Source organism: Chrysemys picta, chromosome 7 (assembly GCF_011386835.1).
Source record: "Chrysemys picta bellii isolate R12L10 chromosome 7, ASM1138683v2, whole genome shotgun sequence".
In the NCBI taxonomy this organism is placed as follows: Eukaryota; Metazoa; Chordata; order Testudines; family Emydidae; genus Chrysemys; species Chrysemys picta.
The window spans coordinates 33,607,400-33,628,366 of record NC_088797.1 but is presented as its reverse complement, the minus strand read 5'-3'; the positions used below and the strand labels follow the sequence as shown (position 1 = coordinate 33,628,366).

The following is a 20,967-nucleotide window of genomic DNA, read 5'->3' as shown; positions in this document are numbered from 1 at the left end:
ACAGGCCAGGGCTCGTGGGGCCCCTGAGGGTCCTGGGGCAAATTGCCCCCCCTCTGGGCGGCCCTGCTGGGCAGGGGAGCGGTGTGGTGCAGGCCCACCTTCAAGGAGAAGGGACATGCTGGCAGCACAGGGCTGGGCAGGCCAGTGTGCATCTGGCAGCTGCAGGTTTGTAAACAGAGCCCTCCTGCTGGGCTGCTCCCACCGCACTGTGCCTCATTGCCCCCAGCCCACCCTTCACTCTGGAGACTGCCCATCCCGACCCCTGCACCTTACCCCATGGGGGTCCACAAATATGTTTGGCGCTGGGCCCACAAAAAGTTAATCCGGCCCTGCACCCCTTCTATCTATCTATCTTTCCCCATACACCCTAACTATCTATCCCCCCCTACGGAGTCCCCATGCCGCTCCGATTGGGGTGCTGCCCCCCTCTGTCCATCCCTCCCCCTTGTGGCCGTGTCCTGGGCAGGGCTCCGAGGCGGGGAGGGGGGACAGCCCCTCGGAGCCGCCCTGCTGCCCGGAGCCAGCCCTGGCTCTTGGCCCCCGGCCCAGATTCCTGCCCCCGGCCCGGGATTGGCTGAGCGCGGCACAAACAGCCGGCCGGCCAGCCGCCCCGTCTCGCTCCCTCGCTCCGCCATCCCGGCCCTGCGCCTCTCCCCTTCTCCCTTCTCCTTCGCTCCGTCGGCAGCGGCGCGCGGGGAGACAGGCGCCGGCCGGAGGCGGGGGTGGCGACGGGGGGCCTCCGGAGCCGGGCAGAGCTTGTCTGTCGGTCTTTCCTGCCCTCGCTGTCTGTCCGGGGGGAGCGAAGGAAGGAGAAAAGGCACCGGAGAGAGGGCGGGGTGGCCAAGGGGGCTCGGGGAGGGGAGCGAGGGTTTCGTTCCTTCCTTCCTCGCCGATCCTTTCCCCGTCCCCTCCATCCTCGCCCTCTTTGTTTCCCTGTCCCCGGGCCAGCGGAAAGGGGAGGAAGGAGCTGCGGAGAAGGAGTGTGGAGGCGGTCCCTGGGCGGCTGAGCTGTCTCCTGCTGCCTCTTGGCTGCAGGGACTCCCTTGCCCCCTCTGACCGCCTGCCAGGCGGCTGGTGCCAGGGCGGGGCTGGGGGACGATGTAAAGATGCCCCGGGGGCTGGCATTCTGGGTGCTCCTCTTGCCCTGGCTCTGTGCCCCCGGGGCACAGCCCGCAGCGCCCGCAGCCTCGGAGCGGGCGGCCGTAGCGCGGGAGCGCTTCAAGGTGGTCTTCGCCCCGCTGGTCTGCAAGCGGACCTGCCTCAAGGGCCAGTGCCGGGACACCTGCAAGCAGGGCAGCAACATGACCCTGATCGGCGAGAACGGGCACTCGGCTGACACCCTGACCGGCTCAGGCTTCCGCGTGGGTGAGCACGGGGTACAGGCCGGGGCACGGAGGAGGGACAGCAGGGGTTGGCAGTTATGTGAAAAGGGGCATTGGGGGCTTTGGTTGTCCAGGGAGGGGACTGAGCGGCACTGGGGATGGGGGAGCTGTATGGGGGAGGGGGTGCACTGGAGAGCCCCTCTGGGGCAGAGGGAGGTGCTGGGGGCAGATCAGGGACGTGGGGGATAAGGGGCTATTGGAACACGTCTCCCTGATTTCCGCTCTGCGTCAGCATGCAGGCTCTGCCTGTGTGGCTGCACTCACCTGTGTGGCTCACACCTGTCTCACCAGCATCAGTTGCACGCAGGCTTTTGCACACTCACCCTGGCGCACTTTGGACTTGGAGCTGCTCATACGGCTCCATTTCACCTGTCACATTCTTCTCTTCACATGCGTGTGCTCCTGACATGCCAACACCAGTAGAGGCCCCCAGCCCCTCACCCACACATGGTGCGTGGCCGGGCCCTTTGTCTGCGCACACATTTGTGCACTCACAAATCTCGCATGTTGTGCCACCGTCGTGCTCAAGTGGGTGCATTTCCTCCTGTGGGCACTTGCCGACGCACTAACTAGCACTCAGAGGCTTGCACGCTTGGCATTCACTTAGCCGTGCGTGCACTCTCCCCTCTTCCCTGGCAGTTCTTCCAGCAGCAGTTCAGGGCTGGAGGAAAATCTCGCCTCAGCGAATGGCCCCGTCCCAGCTCCCGTCCCCTGGGGCCCGTCCGACGCCTGCACCTCCGGCAGCCGGCCTCCAGTTTAACACGCACATGCGTCACACGCACACACATGGAATCCAACGCACACACAGGCAAGGAATCTAACACACACACACTCTCACACACCCAATCTAACACTTGCACACATGCAATCTCATGCGCACACCACACAATCTACCGTATGCACAAGCTAACACACCCAGTCTAACATATGTATGTGCACACACAAACACAATTAAATGCACATGCATACACCCACTCACACAATCTAACACACACGTGCGTGCAATCTCCCTTACCCATGCACACTCATACAGGTTCCCCCACACACTCTCACCCCCCGCCCCACTGGCACACACTCGGACATGTGCTCTCACACGCACACTCCTTTGCACTCACAGGAGCCTGGGCCAGCTCCGGCTGCGAATTCCCTGGTTTGTAACATTCCTCAGCTGATGCTGGTGCCCCTCCTGCCAGGCACCATGCCAGCCCCCCCCAGCTGGGGGAAAGATCTCTGATGCCCCTTCATCCTCCTGCTGGGGGACGGCTGGTATTGGGGGTGGAGTGACCTCTGGGGCTAACTGAATCCAGAGTTGGGCTGGATCCAGCCCGGAAAATCCCCTCCTGGCCCAGGGCGGGCCCAGCACCTGCACCCAGCCTTTGGTGGGGGAGCGGGAGGGCTGGAGGGTTCAGGGGAGGAGAGGTTTTTTTGGGGGGTCTGACCCAGACCTCAACCCCTCCAGTCACCCAGTCACAGACCCCTGGGGAGACCCTCCCCCTGCCTCCCAGCTGGCCCACCCACATGTCCCTCCCCTCCACACTCCTCCCCCCATGCTCCATCCTTCCCCCAATACCCCTCCCTTCCCTGCCTGCTCCCATTCACCCCCATGCACCCCTGCACCCCATCCATGCACCTCACCCCATCCTCCATCCAGCCCCCCTCCCACTGTGTGCACCAGCCACACACACTCTGCTCCCCCCAACTTCCCCTGCCCCCCTCACTCAATCCCACCCCAGCATGTGCCCTGTCCCCCCCCGTTTTGTCTCAGTGACACAAAGAGACTAAAAATACCTCAGGCTCCAGAAACCGCGGCCTTTATTGACTTTGCACTTGGGAGGGAATGAAATTGAGTCACTGCTGGAAGTGAGGGGGCTGGAGCAGGCGCCAGGTGACCCCCCTTCGCCCACCAGTGCTGACTCGCAGCCCCCTGTCATCCCAGCCCTGAGCTCTGCCACACAATCGCTCAGTCCCGACCCACAATTTTCTCGGTCCCTGAAATCCCTCTCCCACCCCAGCACACTTTTTCAACTGGACACCATGATTCTCCTTCACTTCCTGTCCTACCATGGTGTGCGGCTGATCAACAGCCCTTCACGCCCCACCCCAGAGGTAGCCACATCTCAAGCCCTGAGTGTGCAGTGTGTCGGCCTTTTCGATGATGGGACTGCCGCAGGAGCCATTTGCTGTCTTTTTGTTATTGTCCTGAGTGTTTGGATAATCCCTGCTCCAACACTGAGTCACCCACTCTTGAGCCAGGGCAGCTGGCTGGGCCTGGGAACCGGGTATATACGCACCACTCCCTCCCCTGAGCCAGGGCTGTTCAGCTGCCCCGGCCAACTCCCCACTCAGAGAAATAAACCAAACCAGCCTCAGCCTGGGAGTCAGAGCAGGGATGGTGGTGTTTGCTGGGACTGCTGGCTCTGGGAGGGGAGTGGGGTCTAGTGGCTAGAGCAGGGGGCTGGGAGTAAGGGCACCAGCTCTGATTCACTCTGTGACCTGAGGGATGTCACTTCCCGCCTGGATAGTCTCAGCTGGGTATTTCACCCTGTGTGGGTTTGCGGGGAAGGATGTGGGGGAGGAAGGGCTTGTGGTTAAGGCCCTGGGGCCAGGAGACCTGGCTTCTTTTCCTGCCTCTGCCACAGACACCCTGTGTGACCTCGGGTGAGCCCCTTCCCCCTCCAGGCCTGTGTCCCCCCCCATCCTGTGTCTATTTAGACTGTAAGGCCTGTCTCTCACCATGAGTCTGTGCAGTGTCTGGCACAATGGTTCCTGATCTCGTGTGTGTGTGTGTGTGTGTGTGTACACAGCACTCAGCACACCGAACCCTAATCTCGGTAGTGTGTGTGTGTGTGTGTGTGTGTGTACAGCACTCAGCACACCGAGCCCTGATCTCGGTGTTGTGTGTGTGGGTAGCACCCAGCTCATTGGGCCCTGATCTTGGTCGGGGGCCTCCAGGTGCTGCCCCAATACTAACAGGGATGTTAAGACATTGGTGTTACATTAGTCCCTGGAGGCCCAGCTGAGATCACAGACTCACACAGAGGAAGAGTTCCTGCCTCTTGTGCTCTGGCCAGCTTCCCCCTCACCTTGTGTGTACCCTGGCTTGCCCGCCGGCTACCCCCCCCCCCATGTGTGCCCTGTCTTGCCCGCCGGCTGCCCCCACAGTGTGTGCTCTGGCTTGCCTGCCAGCTCAACCCCATGTGTGCCCTGGCTTGCCTGCCGGCTCACCCACCACGTCTGCCCTGGATTGCCCGCAGGCTCCCCCCCGCATGTGTCCTGGCTTGCCCGCCGGCTCCCCCCGTGTGTGCCTTGGAGCAGGGGTTGGATGAGGCAGGGAGCAGGAGGTGGATGGGGTGGGGTGGGGGCAGGGAGCAGGGGGTGGGTGGGGCCAGAGGCCAGGGAGCAGGAGGTGGATGGGGGGGCAGGGAGCAGGAGGTGGATGGGGCGGGGGTAGGGAGCAGGGAGTGGGTGGGGCAGGGAGTAGGAGGTGGATGGGGTGGGGGCAGGGAGCAGGGAGTGGCTGCGGGTGGGTGGGGCCAGGCGACTGCGGGGTGGACACAGGCGGTGCGGCAGTGGGGGCAGCGTGGGGGTCCCTGGTCTAATCTCCCTCTCTCTCCCCCCAGTGGTGTGCCCGCTGCCCTGTATGAATGGCGGGCAGTGCACATCCCGTAACCACTGCCTCTGCCCCCCCGAGTTTACGGGGCGCTTCTGCCAGGTGCCGGCGAGCCGCCAGGCCCAGGGGGGGCAGCAGCTGCTGCAGCCGGCAGCGCTGGGGCCCCTCGAGGGCCCGGCAGGTGAGACGGGCTCCAGCAAACACGCCATCTACGCCGTGCAGGTGATCTCCGACGCGCATGGTGCCGGGGAGCCACCCGCCGGCCACAGCCCCAAGGCCACCGTCAGCCACTCCACCTTCATGGTGCCCCTGGGGCCTGGGCACCACTCGTCTGAAGGTACTGCTGCTGGGAGTGGAGTGGTGGGCCTGGGGAGTGTGATGGGGATGGAGGGCAAGGAGGGAGTGATAGGGCGAGTGGGGTGACAGGGTAACTTGGAGTGAGGGGGTGATGGGGCAGGGGAGGGGTGACTGGGTGAGGGTGATGGGGGCAGGGGTTGTTGGGGGTGAATGATTGGGCAGAGGGGTGATGGGGGCAGGAGACGGGTGATTTGGGTGGGGGTGATGGGGGGCAGGGGTTGTTGGGGGTGAATGATTGGGCAGGGGGGTGATGGGGGCAGAGGGTTAATGGTGGCGGGGGCCTCTCTCATTTAGGGGAAGTGCCAGGTGTTGTTGCCTGGGGAGGTGGGGGTCAGTGTCAGGGGAGGGTCTATGTGCTGACACCCACTCGGGCCCCACTCCAGTACAGGTCCACCCCCCTCTGCTGAATGTGCGCGTCCACCACCCGCCCGATGCCTCCGTGCAGGTCCACCGCATCGACAGCATCAGCACCGAGGGCACAGGGCCGGGCGCCCAACACCACCTCATCCAGCACCCGGCCCAGAGCTCCATGGGCCAGAAACCCCCCACACCCCATGCCCGGCCCCACACGCACAAACCCCTGGGACGCTGCTTCCAGGAGACCCTGCCCAAGCAATCTGTGAGTTGCCCGCTCCCCCAGGAGGCGCTGTGCTAAAGGGAGGGGGGCGGGAGTCAGCAGGGGGTGCTGTGGTACAGGGAGCAGTGGGGTCAGCAGGGGGTGCTGTGCTGCAGGGTGAGGTGGCGTTCGTGGTCTCACTTGCCTGTCATTTCTCTCTCCGGCGATGGGGGGCACCATTTCTCAGTGTGGGAGCAACCCCCTTCCAGGCCTGACCAAGCAGGAAGATTGCTGCGGGAGCATCGGCACCTCCTGGGGGCAGAACAAGTGCCACAAATGCCCCCACCTGCAGTGTAAGTAATGCCTGCGGCCCCCTTCCCCATACAGCCTCACAAGCCCCCCTGGCCTGCCCCCTGCTAGCGCTCCTGCCCCCACCCCACAGCGCCCCCTTCTGGGAGAGGCTGGGCTGGAGTAGCCAGGAGCTCCCCCAGCCAGTGACCCTGCAGCCCCTCTGCTAGCAAAGAGGGGCTGCCCAGTGTGGGGGAGCCAGGACGGACCCACTGAGGGTCGGTGAGGGCTGGTGTTTGGCTGGTGCTCCCACTTCTCCCCCTGGCCTGGCGCCGACCTCTCCCAGCCTGGCACAGGGTTTACGGGAAGCCTGGATGGGGCCTTATGTAGCCAGGCTGTGGCCAGCTGGGCTGTCACATTCCAGCATCTTGCCTTGGGAGCTGGCTGGGCAGTGCCCACCGGTCCCTCCCAGAGCTTCCAGGGCACCATGGCGGGGGATGCGGGGCACAGTGCCCTATGCCCAGCTGGCTAAGATGGGGAGGAGATGGATCAGGTGGCAGGTTCCAACCCTCCATTCTCCCCCTCCCCCTGCACCTACCCCCCTTCCTGGCGCTCCCACTCAATGACTTTTCCAGCTCCCGGGGATCTGTGAGCCGCAGGGTGTTTGTGTTAGAGGTAGCCAAGAATGTGCTTCATGGCCTGGCTCCTTGTTCTCCGGCTGGGCAGGGCCCCCCACCCCTCTCCCTTTCATCACGCTTCGGCTCTTCTGGGCAACTTCCTGTCTGCAGCCGCCACCCACCCATCGCTGTGGGAAGCGCTGCCCACCCCCTGGGGGTGAGAGGAGCATGTGGGGTAGGAGAATGGAACCGTTTGTTACCTGAGGGAGTGCACGGGTGCTGCCACCCCAGCCTCTCCCAGCAGGGGGCGCTGCAGGGAGTGGGGCAGGAGCTGGCTGTGGGGGAGCTCCTGGCTACTCCAGCCCTTGCCTCTCCCAGCAGGGGGCACTGTGTGGAGTGAGGCAGGAGCACAGGGGGAGTTCTCAGCCGGCCATTCTGAGCTAACTTGTCCCTGGGGGCAGTTTCTTCTTACCCATCAGTCAGTAGCCAGCTGTGACTCGGTGGTGGGGGGCTGTCCCTGTTCCCCCTGTCTCTCACTGCCTCTGTTGCCCACGTGAGTTGTGATAATGCCTCACCCTTTTCCCAGCCCTGCCCTCTGCACAGGCCAGTGGTGGTGAGTCTGTCAGGTTAATAATTCCCATGGTCCCTTGGAATTCTGTTGCCTTTTGAATCTCACTGGGACAACCCCCCTCATCCCCAGCATCCCCCCAGCGCATCTTTCTCTTTCTTCTCAGTCTTTCTTTCCATCGCTTCCCCACCCCCCACCCCCATGTTCCCCAGCTTGGACGGATCAGGAGCAGCCTGGCTGCACACGCCTGCTGGAATGAACATCGTCCCATGTCCCCGCCCCCCGCGCCTGCTGGCCTGGCTGTGGTAGTGAGACCAGCGCAGGCGCTGGCTAGCTGATCGCTGCTTCCACCAGCACCACCCCCACCGGGGCCGCTGCTGAGGGGGGCGAGGAGCCAGAGACCCTGGGCCAAGAGACAGCGCGTCCAAACCGCCGTCTGTGCAAGCGTCTGGCACCCGTGCTGGGCTGTGTCTGTGCCTCTGCTATTGCAATGGTGATGCAGACTCCCATAGCCCCCACAGCTGGAGATTAGGCCGTGTCTGGCTAGGTGCCGTGCAGACCCTCATAGCCCCCTCCCCCATACCTGAGGTCTGGGCCCTGCCCCAGGCTCTGCGCAGATACAAGAGACGGTGTCTGCCCTGTTGGGCTCAATGTCTAGACAAATGAATAGGAGGGGAAGGAATGGCACCGAGTGGGAATGGGACTTGCCTGAGGTCAGTGGCAGAGCTGGGATAGAACCCAGGAGTCCTGAGTGCCAGTCTCTCCCTGCTCTAACCCGCTAGGCCCCGCTTCCTTCCCAGAGCTTGGGCTAGACCCCAAGAGTCCTGCCCTCACTTGTACACCACGCTGCGTCCTCGCTCCCGCTGATTCCCCCTCTGGGGTTTGTTGTGTGTTGCAGACTCGGGGGTGCAGAAGACAGGCCCGATCCGAGGGGAGCACGGGGGTGATTGCCCACAGGGATACAAGAGACTGAACAGCACCCACTGCCAGGGTACCCAGCGGGCGCTCTCTGGATGGGGGGACTGAAGACCTGCTTCTGTGTGTGTGTTGTGTCCGTGGGAATGTGTCGTGTGTTGGGCTGTGCTGTGCTGTTGACCCATCTCTCCTCAAACACACTTTAATGAGTGTGCTCTGTGGGCAGTGTGCGTTGTGTTGTGTGTCGTTGTGTTGCTGACCCCTCTCTCTCCCCGTGCAGACATTAACGAGTGTGCCATGCAGGGCGTGTGCCAGAATGGCGAGTGTCTCAACACCCAGGGCAGCTTTCGCTGCGCATGCAAACCTGGCCACATGCTGGGCCCATCCCGCAGCCAGTGTGTCCGTATGTAGGGGGACCGGGGGTAGGCTGGGGGGTCAAGGGGACTGGGAGGGTTGGGCAGGGGGCTTGGAGCTGCATTGACCCTGTCTCCTGGGGGGGTGATGGGGGCTCAGTGTCTCTCTGGGGAACCCAGCTGGGGGCGGGGGGATGAAGAGAGGGGCTCGGAGCAGCACTGACCCTGTCTCTCCCGGGGTTGCAGCAGAGAAGTCGGGGGAGAAGAGCCTGTGTTTCCGGCTGGTGAGCCCGGAACTCCAGTGTCAGCACCCACTGCCCACTAAGCTGACCCGCCAGATGTGCTGCTGCAGCGTTGGCAAGGCCTGGGGGGCCCGCTGCGAGCGCTGCCCGGCTGATGGCGCAGGTAAGGAACCGCAAACTGGGCGGGGATGGAGTATCTGCCACAGCACTGCCACGGGGAAGCTCGCAGTGCTGGAGTTCCTGGCTGGGGCACTGCCACAAGGAAGCTCACTGCGCTGTAGTCCCTGCCTGGGGGCATTGCCACGGGGAAGCTCACAGCGCTGTAGTCACTGGCTGGGGCACTGCCACAGGGAATTTCACAGTGCTGTAGTCCCTGGCTGGGGCACTGCCACAGGGAAGCTTGCAACACCAGCATTAACCTGTCTTCTCTCCCATCTGGCAGCTGCCTTCAAGGAGATTTGCCCAGCGGGGAAGGGCTACCACATCCTGACGTCCCACCAGACCCTGACCATCCAGGGGGAGAGTGACTTCACCCTGCACATCCACCCCGACGGCACCACGGACCTGCAGCAGCAGCGCGAGCTGCCCAGCCTGCCACCCCTCGAGGGGGACTCTCAGGAGTCTGAAGGTCAGAGACCCTGGGGAGGAGACTGGATTGGGCACGGGGGCCAGGGCGGTGCCACTGGCACTGTGCTCACCAGGACATGGGGGTTCCCTAAATTTTCCCCAGTGAACCCCAGTAATAGCAGGGGTTGTACCCCACTTTACCCCATGTTGAACCCCAGTGTTCTCACAGGCTGTACCCTACATTGACCCATGATGAATCCCAGTATTCCCAGGGGCTGTATCCCAAATTCTCCCATTGTGAAACCCTCTCTGAGAATATGGGGTTCACAGACAGATAATTTGGAGGTCCCTATTCTCCGAGGGACAAGCCCACATTCCCCAACAGTGAACCCCATGTTCTCACAGAGGTGTGCCCCACATTCTCCCATGGTGAACTCCATGAGCACCCCAAATTCACTAAGGGTGAACCCCACTTTATCAGATCTGTTACTCCCTTCTTTGTTGGCAAACCCCCAAATCTCAGGGGGCAAACCCCATGTTGTCAGAGCTGTTACCCCAAATTCTCTAAGGGCAAACCCCATTTTTCAGGAGTACACCCTGTTGTCTAAGAACCCCAGAATCCCAGAGCTGGGAGACCCTGCTCTCAGAGCAAACCCCCCACTCTCAGGAGGTGAACCCCACATTCTCAGCCTGGCATGGCAGGATCTGATCCCGGGCCCTGTGTTTGTCTCTTGCAGCTGTCACCACGGCCATGGTGAGTAGGGCCTCCAGAGCAGCAGAGGAGCAGCGGATGAGCGGAGGGGTGATGCGGGTGTGGGGGGAGGATGGAGGGAGTGGGAAAGGAGGTGCTGGAGGGTGGTGGGTGAGAAGGAGGGAGGAGAGGAATGAATGAAAGAACAAGAGAGGGGGAGGAATGAAGCGAAGCAGAGGGAGGAATAGGGCACCCGGCTGGGTAGTGGAGAAGAGCAGGTGCCCCCACCGTTTAACCACTCCCCCTCCAGCTGCCAGCATATCGGACCAACTCAGAGGAGCAGTCAGTGGACCAGTTCTATGCCAGTGCAGCCACCCTGGGCGCCCGATACCCTGGTGAGTGATGGAAGAAAGGGCACTGCTGCGGGGAAGCTCGCAGCGCTGGAGCCCCCGGCTGGGCACTGCTGCGGGGAAGCTCGCAGCGCTGGAGCCCCTGGCTGGGCACTGCTGTGGGGAAGCTTGCAGCGCTGCTAACCCTTTTCTGTCTCCATTGGGTCCCAGAGGTGGTGGCCCGTCCCACGACTGCCATGGTGCAGAAGGTGCTGCCGGATCAATACACGCGTAGTGCCGTGGAGATCGCACCCACGCAGGTGACAGGTGAGAGCCTCATGGCAGGGGTGGGGGGCTGCACGCCAGCAACCTCCCCCTCCCCTTTGGGAGAAATTTCACATTCATGGACCAAACTTCCCTGCTGGGGCCCCACTTAATTATCGGGGTGAACCCCAAACATTCCCCAGCGACGTGCATGTTCTCAGGGGGGTCCCCCAAGTCCTTTCCGGGCCAACGATGTCTCCTGAGCGCCCCGACCCGATGCAGTGTGGTCCCTGCAAGCTGCTATCGCAGCGGCCCTAGGGGTGGGGAACTCCTGGCTCTTCTGGGGATCGATGAGAAAGAGATCTCCTGGCTCCTATGTCTGAGCCATTCGTCCTGATCCCCCCCGGGACTGCGTCTGTCTGTCCCTGCAGAGACGGATGAGTGCAAGCTGAACCGCAATATCTGTGGCCATGGAGAGTGTGTCATGAATTTGTCCGGCTACACCTGCATCTGCTACCCGGGCTATCGCTGGCACGCCCAGCGCAGGTTCTGCACAGGTAACATGCTGCCTTGCCCTCCTTTGTGGATGTGCGACACATGCCCAGGGACAGGCATGTGCATGGCTGTGTGGGGGCACATCATGCCCACTCCGCTGCATTCACGGAGGTGTCAGCACCCTGGAGGGTCACAAGCATCTGTATGACGGAGTGACCCCCGGGTATGCCTGCATATACAGGTCTGTGATGCCCCCCCCCCCCAGCCTGTATGCAAGGGTGCGACGTGTGTCCGCACAACAGGCATGCGACATGCCCGCACAGCTGCACAACAGGTGTGCAACATGCCTGCACAGGTGTGTGACATGACCACACAGCTGTACAATAGGTGTGTGACACACCCACAAGTCAGCCTGTGGAAGTCTGAGACACCCACCCTGCTTGCGCACGCTGGTAGCTAGGCCTGCAACACATGCACAACTACACATGCAAACCTGTGACCCCGGCCCCTGACATACGCATGTGGCCAGGGCTGTGACAGGCCGGCATCCCGGCATGGCGGGGGTCAGTCATTCTTTCTCCTTCCCGCCCCCCGCCTACCACAGACGTGAACGAGTGTGAGGCGGAGCCATGCGGCATTGGCAAGGGCGTCTGCATGAACACGGGCGGCTCCTACAACTGCCACTGCAACCGGGGGTACCAGCTGAAGGTGCACAAGGGCGTGCGCTCCTGCGTGGGTGAGCACCCTGGGGGCAGGGGCTGGGGGAGGGGCTGCTGGGAGCTGGGGAAACGGGGCATGGGGGAAAGGGGGTGGGGGGATGAGCTGGGGGAAAGGGGAGCTGAAGGATGGAAAGAAGGGCTGGGGGCTGGGAGAAGGGGGGCTGGAGGGAAGTGGGCATGGGGGATGGGAAGTGGGCATGGGGGATGGGAAGGAGGCATGGGGGATGGATAGGGAGTTGTGGGGGAAGGGGTGATCAGTAAAGTCCTGTCCCCCCCTCCTCTGCCCTGTTCACACCCACCTCTTCGGCAGACATTGATGAGTGCTCCAAGCCCCACATCTGTGGGGACGGGGGAGCCTGTGTCAACTACCCTGGGCACTACAAGTGTGAATGCCACCCCGGCTACCGTCTCAAGCCTTCCCGCCAGCCCCTCTGTGAAGGTAAGGGCTGGCTGGGCTGGGCTGGAAAGGGAGAGGGAGAGGGAGGAGAGAGCCCCAACAGCCTGGGAGACAGAGACCCTACAATAACAAACCAACGGCCCTGAGAGATTCTATCATAACAAGTGGGTGTGCACAGCTGAGCAGTAGTGAAAGCCAGAAATTTCCAAAGACCCAACAAGAACAAACAGGTGCACACAGCTCCAGAGTTACTGAGAGACCCCACGACAACAAACCAGTGCCCCGAGAAACCCTACAATAGCAAACCAATGTCTAGGCCCAGAGCTTGCACGAGACCTCAGAACAAGAAGACAGTGCCCCTGAGCAACCCTTCTCACAACAACCTGTCGAGTAGAGTTGTCAGAGACCCTACAATAACAAACCAACTTCCCACTTGCCAAAGGGCTCGCTGAGTCCTCAAGGGCCCTGCCCTGTGTTCTGCCCCTTGTGGGGCTCCCCCAAAGGCCCCTCACCCTTCACCTTTTCTCTCTCCCCGCAGACATTGATGAGTGCCTGGACACCGGCACCTGCCCCGACGGGAAGTGTGAGAACCGGCCAGGCACCTACAAATGCAGCCCCTGCCCTCCGGGCTTCCGGGGCCAGCATGGGATTTGCTATGGTAAGCGCTGGCCACAGAACCCAGGAGTCCTGGATCCCAGCCCCCAGCTCTAACCCAATAAACCCCCTTCCCCCTAGTGCTGAGGTTAGTGCAGTATCTGGGGTGTGACTCTCATGCCCCCGTGGTGGGAGGTGCCCTGTGCAGCCCCCAATGGGCTGGGGGACATTCGGCCCAGACCAAACTTGGCTGCAGGGGACTGGGTTGCAGGTCAAAAGTTGCATGGGGGACAGGGTTGGGATTCAGCGTCTGTGTCCCTCCCCAGATGTGGATGAGTGCTCCGAGGAGACCCCGTGCAAACACGGCTGGTGTGAGAACCTGCCCGGCTCCTTCCGCTGCACCTGTGGGGAGGGATTTGCACCCACACCCAATGCCCGGAGCTGCCTGGGTAACTAGATCTCCTGCCCTCCCAGGGCCTCCCTGCTCTAACCACTGCACCCCACTCCCCTCCCAGAGTCCCCTGCTCTAACCACCGCACCCCTCCCCTCCCAGGGCCCCCCTGGTCTAACCACTGCACCCCCTGCCCTCCCAGAGCCCCCTGCTCTAACCACCACACCCCTGCCCTCCTAGAGCCCCCCTGTTCTAACCACTGCACCCCACTCCCCTCCCAGGGCCCCCTGCTCTAAGCACCGTACCCCCTGCCCTCCCAGATCGGAGGACAGAAGCCAGGATTCTGACTCCCTGCCCCCCGCTCTCTCTCCCTGCAGATGTGAATGAGTGTGAGGATCGGGGGCTTTGCCCCAACGGGGTCTGTGTCAACACCCTGGGCTCCTTTAAGTGCCAGTGCCCAGCTGGCTTCCACTCAGTGAAGGACAGGCCACGCTGTGAAGGTGAGGGGCTGGGCCATGGGGTGGAAGGGTGAAGGGGGCTGAGCTGGTGGTTGGGGGGCATGTAGGGCTCAGGGTGAGAGATCTGGGCCAGGGAACTGCCTGTGGGCACTGGGGCTCAGTGGGGGGGGTCAGCGGGTCGGGGGGGCTGCCTGTGGGAGTAAAGCAGCTGTGTGAAGGGGCTGGGTGGAGGGATTTGTGGACATGGGAGCTGTGAGAGGGTCAGGCTGGGTGGCCATGCAGGGGGGGCTGGACGAGGGGGCCAGGCTGGGTTCCCACGTCTGGGGTGGGGCTGGGTAACGGGGCCAGGCTGGGTGGCCATGTCAGGGGGATTGGGGGGGAGCTGGGCTGGGTGGCCTTGTTGGGGGGGGTGCTGGGTGAGGGGGCTGGACCGGGTGGCCATGTGGGGAGGGGATGGGCGAGGAGGCTGGGTGGCCATGTCTGTGGGGGGGCTGGGTGAGGGGGTCGAGCTGGCCAGCCATGGTGAGGGGGCTGGATGACCATGTCCAGCAGGGCGCTGGGTGGCCATGTCCGGGGGCGGGAGGGCTGGGTAAGGGGCCAGGCTGAGTGGCCATGACCGGGGAGGCTGGGTGGCCATGTTTGGGGGCAGGGCTGGGTGACGGGGCCAGGCTGGGTGGCCATGTCCGGAGGGGTGGGTGTGGGTGAGGGGACCAGGATGGACGGCCACGTGAGGTGGGGGCTGGGAGTGGCCCCCTGACCCCGCAGCTCTCCATGTTGCAGACATTAACGAATGTGACTTCCCGGCCGCCTGCATCGATGGCGAGTGTGTCAATTCTGTGGGCTCCTACCGCTGCCTGTGCCGCGCCGGGTACAAGCTGGTGAATGGCAGAAAGTGTCAAGGTGAGGTGGGGGTGTGGCACAGACAAGTGTGAACATCCGTGTGTGTGTGGGCACGGCATGCCAGGAGTCTGGTGTTCCACACATGGGAGTGTGACACAGTGAGGAAAGCGTGTTGCACTGAGTGTGAGCAGCTGTGTGTGGCAACACAAGGACATGGCACACAGGGGGTAGGTAGGAAAGTCTGGGCATGGCGAGGTATGAAGGCCCGTGAAACACTAGGCTTCAGGAATGCCTCATGCCCAAGCGTGAGCCTGCTTTGCTGCAAACTGGGCCTGCCACAAGTAAGAGCAAATTCCGGGGTGTGTGTGAGGGACAGAATGTGTGGAGCTGCACAAAGCAGTGCAAGGGCCCATGCATGTGTGTTTTAGTGAGCGTGGCACACTGGAAAAGGAATGAGTACAAGCCTGTGTGTGTGTATAGCTGGGTGTGAGTGTGAGTTTGTGTACTGTAGGGGGCATAGGTTTGTGGTGTGGATGAGTGTGTATCTGTGAGTGGGCACAGGTGTGGTTGTGCAGCAAGCGTGCCATTGCACATCCCCTGCCTCTGTCTCCCACTGGTCTCCTCCCAGATATCGACGAGTGTGCACTGGACCCCAGCTTGTGCCTGCCCCACGGGACGTGTGAGAATGTGGACGGCTCCTACATGTGCGTGTGCGATGAGGGATACACCCCATCTGAGGATCAACATAGCTGTGAGGGTGAGAGTGGGATGGGGGGCCTTCCCCTCTGAGGGGCGCTGGCTCTGATCTGGCGCCAGGGTGGGGCACTGTGGGATTGATTTACCCTCTTCCCCCCAGATCTGGAGCCCCCTGACCACAAGAAGGAATGCTACCTGAACTTCGATGACACTGTTTTCTGTGACAGCGTCCTGGCCACCAACATCACCCGCCAGGAATGCTGCTGCTCACTGGGGGCTGGCTGGGGTGATCACTGTGAGATCTACCCCTGTCCCGTGCCCAACTCAGGTGGGACACACCCTACCCCCTCCTCCATGCCACCCTCCCCCATTCCCACTGCCACCAATGAACCATGGAACTAACTGCTACTGCACATGGTGTGACTGTGAACATCCAACTCCCAGGCTCCAAGGCAACTACTAGAATCCAGCTGGGGGGGGGGGTAGGGTGTCAGGAAGGCATTACCCATAGAGGGAGTGGGGGGATACTGGGCAGGATGGGCCACTTGGTCTGATATGGTGGCAGGGAGGGGGGATACCAGGCTGGATGGGCCAAAGGTCTGATCCATGGGACAGGGAGAGGGAATATCTGGTCTAGACATTAATCCCTCTTCCCCAATGTTCATGTCCTCCCCTTCCCCTGCAGCCGAGTTCCACTCCCTGTGCCCTGATGGGAAAGGATTCATCCTGGATGACAACATCCTGAACTATGGCATCCCCGCCCACCGCGGTGAGTGCCAGGGCCCACACCCTGATCTGCTTGGCGCCTGCACTCGAGGGTTGGGGGATCAGAAGCCAAGGTTACACCTTCCCTTGCACCCTCCCCCATGAGTCACAGGGATTCCAACCCTGCAACCCTCCTACCTGGCCATTACAGCCCCCCACACTCCACCCCAGAGGCAGCTGCATCTCAGTGCCAGCCAAGGGATCCCTGTATAAACAACCCCCATATCCCACCCCAGAGTTGGCTGTATCTCAGCACTGGACAAGGATCCCTGTATAAACAGCCGCCGCACCCCACCCCAGAGGCAGCTGCATCTCAGCGCTGGGCGAGGGATCCCTGTATAAACAGCCCCCCTTCCCCACCCCGGGGCTCCTTGCAGACATTGACGAGTGCAGCCTGTTCAGGGAGGAGATCTGCAAGGAGGGGAAGTGCGTCAACACGCAGCCGGGCTACGAGTGCTACTGCAAGCAAGGCTTCTACTACGATGGCAACCTGCTCGAGTGTGTGGGTGAGGAGGGCGAGTGGCATCAATTCGGGAGGGCAGATACCCTGGTCTAGAGCTGGGGAGGGGTGGGGGAGCAGACAGGGATGCTGTTCTAGGGGGCGCTGCTGTGATCGAGCCTTGGTGGGGGGACTGGCTGGCTCAGGGGGGTGAGTGGGGAATGCGACATGGGACTGGTCCCCTCTAGGGGGCGCTGCTGTGATCTGGCCTTGGCAGAGGGACTGGCTGGCTTGTGGGGGTGGGGGAATGGGACACAAGCTTTCCCCTCTAGGGGGCACTGGCTGTGATTGGGGTGGGGCCAGGTGGCCAGGAGGGGTGCCGAAAGAAGGGACTGGGCTCTGAGCCATGCCCTTTCCCCCCAGATGTGGATGAGTGCCTGGACGAGTCGAACTGCATGAATGGGCTGTGTGAGAACACGCGGGGGGCCTATGTGTGCACCTGCCCTGCCCCTGCTGTCTATGACCCCAACCACAAGAAGTGCCTGGCACCCAGCGAGATCGGTGAGTCCCCTTCACGCATGACATGAGCTCACTGGGTCTGAGCTTTGGCCCTGGCCAGGTGGGCAGCCCCATCACAGCCCTACCTCCTCCTGGCCCCTTTGCAGGTGGGATGCTGGGGACAGAGCTTCCTTCCTCCCCAGGTGAGGGGCACATTGGTGGGGTGTGGATTTGCGAGCAAAGATGCCCCCTGCTGGCCCTTGGTGTCATGATGACCAATTTGGGGTCCTTGGTGCCATGACAACCCACTGAGCCTGTGACATTAGAGCAGGGGTGGGCAAACTTTTTGGCCTGAGGGCCGCATCGGGTTTCGTAAATTGTATGGAGGGCCGGTTAGGGGAGGGGTTGTGGACCGGCCCCCACCTCCTATCTGCCCCCCCCCCCCGACTCCTACCCCATCCACACATCCCCGCTCCCTGTTCCCTGACCGTCCCCGGACCCTCGCCACCCCATCCAACCCCTCCTCTCATTCCTGACGGTCCCCCCCGGGACCTCTGCCCCATCCAACCACCCCTTCTCCCTGTGCCCTGACTGCCTCCTGCCGCCCCATCCAACCTCCCCTCCTTCCTGACTGCCCCCCCCCCCAGGACCCCTGCCCCCATTCAACCCGTTCCCCCCCGCGACCAACCCGACCCCATCCACACCCCTGCCCCTGACCACCACCCTGAACTCTCCTGTCCTCTATCCAACCTCCCCCCCCCACGCTGTGCCCCCTTACCATGCTGCTGGCAGCGCTACAGCTGGGCCACCACGCAGCACCAAGCACCGGGTCATGCCAGCCTCTGAAGCTGCGCTGCCCCAGGAGCTCACAGCCCCGCCACCCAGAGTATTGCACCGGCGGCGGAGCGAGCAAGCTGAGGCTATGGGGGAGGGGAAACAGTGGGGGGAGGGTCTGGGGGCTAGCCTCCGGAGGCAGGAGCTCAGGGGCCGGGCAGGACGATCCCGCGGGCCATAGTTTGCTCACCTCTGCATTAGAGGTGATTCCTGCTGGCTCCTGATGCCATGGTGACCTCATCAGGCGCAGTGTTACCATGTTGACCCTGGCTGGCCCCTGATGCCATAGTGACCCTTGTCAGTCTGGTGGTGCCATGGCTATCCCTGCTAGTCCCCAATGCCATGGCAACCCTGTCAAGCCCCTGATGCCCTGTGACCGTATCCTGGTCCTGCAGATGTGGATGAGTGCCGGGACCCCGGGGCCTGCCGGCACGGGCGTTGCATCAACACGCTGGGCTCCTTCTACTGTGAGTGCAGCCTGCCCTGGATGCTGGATCCCAGTGGCAAGGAATGCCAGCTCCCCGACATGCAGGCAGGTGAGGGGCACGCAGGGCTGAGTGCTACTGCACGGGCCCAGGAGAGTGGGGGTGCTTGGGATTGTGAACCTGACTCTGTGAGCGAGCAGGGGAGCGAGTGTGAATGAGTGAGTGTGAGCGTGTCACTGAGTGTGAGCAGGAGTGAGTGTGAGCACGTCACTGATTGTGACCATGGTGGTTACGAAGATTGTGAGTGTGTCCCTGTAGTTGCCGGTGCCCGTGTGTGGGTGTGCACCTACTTGGGTGTGCAGTGAGTGTGGTGGTGTGCACAAGGGCCCGTCCAGCATGCCAGGCCCTGTGGGAGTGTCTCCTGCGGGTGCTGGCTGGGACAGTGCTGTGGGCTCCCCTCCTCTCTCTCTTCCCTGGCAGACCGGGCAGCTGATCGGCGCGACATCTGCTGGCAGCACCGGGGGGAGGACAGCATGTGTGCCTCCCCACTCAACGGCTACCACCTGACCTATGAGGAGTGCTGCTGCCGCTACGGCAAAGGCTGGGGCTTCCAGTGCCGCGCGTGCCCCCCCCGCAGCCCAGGTAGCACGCATGCCCAGTCTGCCCTCTGGGGCTGTTGGCTTCAGTCCTGGGGTGGGGGCTCTGGCTGACTCAGGGGATGGGGAGTGGGGTGAGGGGCCTTTCTCCTCTGGGGGCTGCTGGCTCCTGTCTGGCCCCAGGGTGGGGGCGCTAACTGTCTCAAGGGGATGAGGAATGGGGTAGGGGACCTTTCTCCTCTGGGGGCTCTGGCTGGCTCAAGGAGATGGGGAGTAGGGTATGGGGCCTTTCTCCTCTGGAGATTGCGGTCTCCTGTCTGGCCCCACAGTGGGGGGACTGGTGGCTCAGAGGGGTGGGGAGTGGGGTACAGGGTCTTTCCACTCTGGGGGCTCTGGCTCTAGTTGCACTGGGCAGGATCTGATGGGATGTGATTCACTGCTATGTGTCCCAGGCTGGTTGTTGTGGTTCCTTGCAGGGCAGCAGTGTCAGCCATCTCAGAGCGAGAGCAACTCCTTCTGGGACCTCAGCCCCTTGTTCCTGGGCAAATCCCGCAAAGGTTAGTGATCCTTCTATACACTGCCCCCATGTCCATCCCAGAGGTGGCTGCATCTCATTGCAGGCCAAAGGGTTCCTGTATGAACAGCCACCTGCGCCCCACCCAAGAGTCAGCTGCATCTCTGTGCCAGACAAGGGATCACTCTTCTACATGTCCCTTCCCTCAGTTTCAGCTGCATGGGAATGGGCTCCCTGCCATTCCCATGGTTTCATCTGTGTCCCCCCCACCTTTGTACCCCACCCCCTCTCAGAGGATGACACCTCAGAGGAGGATTCAGATGAATGTCACTGCCTGAACGGCCGCTGCGTCCGGACCTACCACGGTGCAGTTTGCGAGTGCCCTGCTGGCTTCCAGCTAGACGCCACCCGCATCCGCTGCCTGGGTAAGAGTGCCAAGCCCCGTGAATTACATGCACTGCAAAGGGATGTGCTCTCCACACCACCAGGGCTCCTGAGTACTAGCCTGGGACGGGAGTCTGGTCTAGTGGATTAGAGCAGAGGTGGGGTTGGGAGCCAGGACTCCTGGGTTCTCTTCCCTCTTCACCTTTCACAAACAGTGCTGCTAGCTGTCTCTCGGTGCCTGGTCTATTGGGAGATGCAGGTTGAAGACCCATACTCACGCTCCAGACCACGGCCACTCCATTAACCCTTTCCCTCCCTCTCTCCACCCACAGACATTGACGAGTGCCGGGAGCTGAACCAGCGAGGCCTGCTGTGCAAGAACGAGCGCTGCATCAATACCAATGGCTCGTACCGCTGTGCCTGCAAGCCAGGCTTTGTCCGATCCCGCCACCATGGGGGCATGTGCATCCCCCAGCGTCGCCGATAGCCCTGTCATCCACCGGGGGCGCTGCCACCTGACACAAGAGAGACACTCTGTCGCTAAGGGTTCACATCCTGTTTGGGGGGAACGTAATATTTTTTAATTGCTAAAAATGGGGCATTTTATTGGGTTTTCCTCCATCTGCAAGATTTTTTTATTAGCATTATCTTAGGGCTGCATTTGCACTCATTTCTGTAGGAACCAGGTATATAAAAGCCAACAACCCTGTAAATAATGAGAAGGAAGCTAATTAATTATTAAATTGCGGGAGTGGATCCTGGCTAGATGTTTGTGTGCTGTGCTGTCTGCATTGGTGGGGGAGGGCAGACTCTACAGCTGCTGCCCCCCAACAGTGGGTGCTGTGACAAGGGAGGCAGGGCAGCCTGCATCCTTGGAACCCCACCCAACTCAGCCCTCCAAATGGCCCCCCGTGGAAAGCCTGGGCACAGCTCTGACATCATGCAGTACACCCGTGATGTCATCATCCACACTCCCCTAGACTGTAACTCCTGCCTTGCAAGGCTGGCCCCGGCACTGTTGCGGGGAAGCTCACAGCGCCACGGTCAGCTGTTGGGCCAGGACTGCAGTCGATGACAACATTAAAATTCCCACTCTGACTTGGACAGCTCAAATGGCCTCAAGGTTTAAAAAAAGTAAAGGCCCAGACTGGCGCTGGGTGCGGACAGCCCTGCAACGCCTCCG

General features: G+C 62.0%; 1 protein-coding gene across 5 annotated transcripts; it reads left to right on the top strand.

Annotated features, from left to right (window-relative positions):
- Window positions 1-573: 573 nt before the first annotated feature.
- On the top strand, window positions 574-20,545 carry LTBP3 (latent transforming growth factor beta binding protein 3). 5 transcript variants are annotated; one of them, XM_008179705.4, is made up of 28 exons: window positions 575-1,365; window positions 5,003-5,329; window positions 5,733-5,968; window positions 6,153-6,258; window positions 8,277-8,369; window positions 8,574-8,696; window positions 8,893-9,051; window positions 9,331-9,516; window positions 10,193-10,209; window positions 10,457-10,541; window positions 10,707-10,802; window positions 11,171-11,296; window positions 11,839-11,970; window positions 12,264-12,392; window positions 12,889-13,008; window positions 13,271-13,393; window positions 13,713-13,835; window positions 14,574-14,693; window positions 15,262-15,390; window positions 15,490-15,657; window positions 16,015-16,098; window positions 16,472-16,600; window positions 16,957-17,094; window positions 18,261-18,401; window positions 18,771-18,932; window positions 19,363-19,443; window positions 19,694-19,825; window positions 20,117-20,545. In XM_008179705.4, the coding sequence occupies exons 1-28, from the start codon at window positions 1,107-1,109 to the stop codon at window positions 20,269-20,271; spliced, it is 3,879 nt and encodes a 1,292-aa protein (XP_008177927.2). In that variant the 5' UTR covers window positions 575-1,106; the 3' UTR covers window positions 20,272-20,545. The 5 variants fall into 5 exon arrangements, with proteins under 5 accessions (XP_042705583.2, XP_008177927.2, XP_042705582.2 ...); XM_042849649.2 differs by lacking the exon at window positions 16,472-16,600 and having other exon boundaries at window positions 574-1,365; XM_042849648.2 differs by lacking the exon at window positions 8,277-8,369.
- Window positions 20,546-20,967: the final 422 nt, after the last annotated feature.

Coding starts and splice junctions, on each gene's coding strand:
- LTBP3 (XM_008179705.4), top strand. CDS start 1,107: ATGCCCCGGGGGCTGGCATTCTGGGTGCTCCTCTTGCCCTGGCTCTGT. Junction 1,366..5,002: donor CGGCTCAGGCTTCCGCGTGG/GTGAGCACGGGG, acceptor CTCTCCCCCCAG/TGGTGTGCCCGCTGCCCTGT. Junction 10,803..11,170: donor CGCACCCACGCAGGTGACAG/GTGAGAGCCTCA, acceptor CTGTCCCTGCAG/AGACGGATGAGTGCAAGCTG.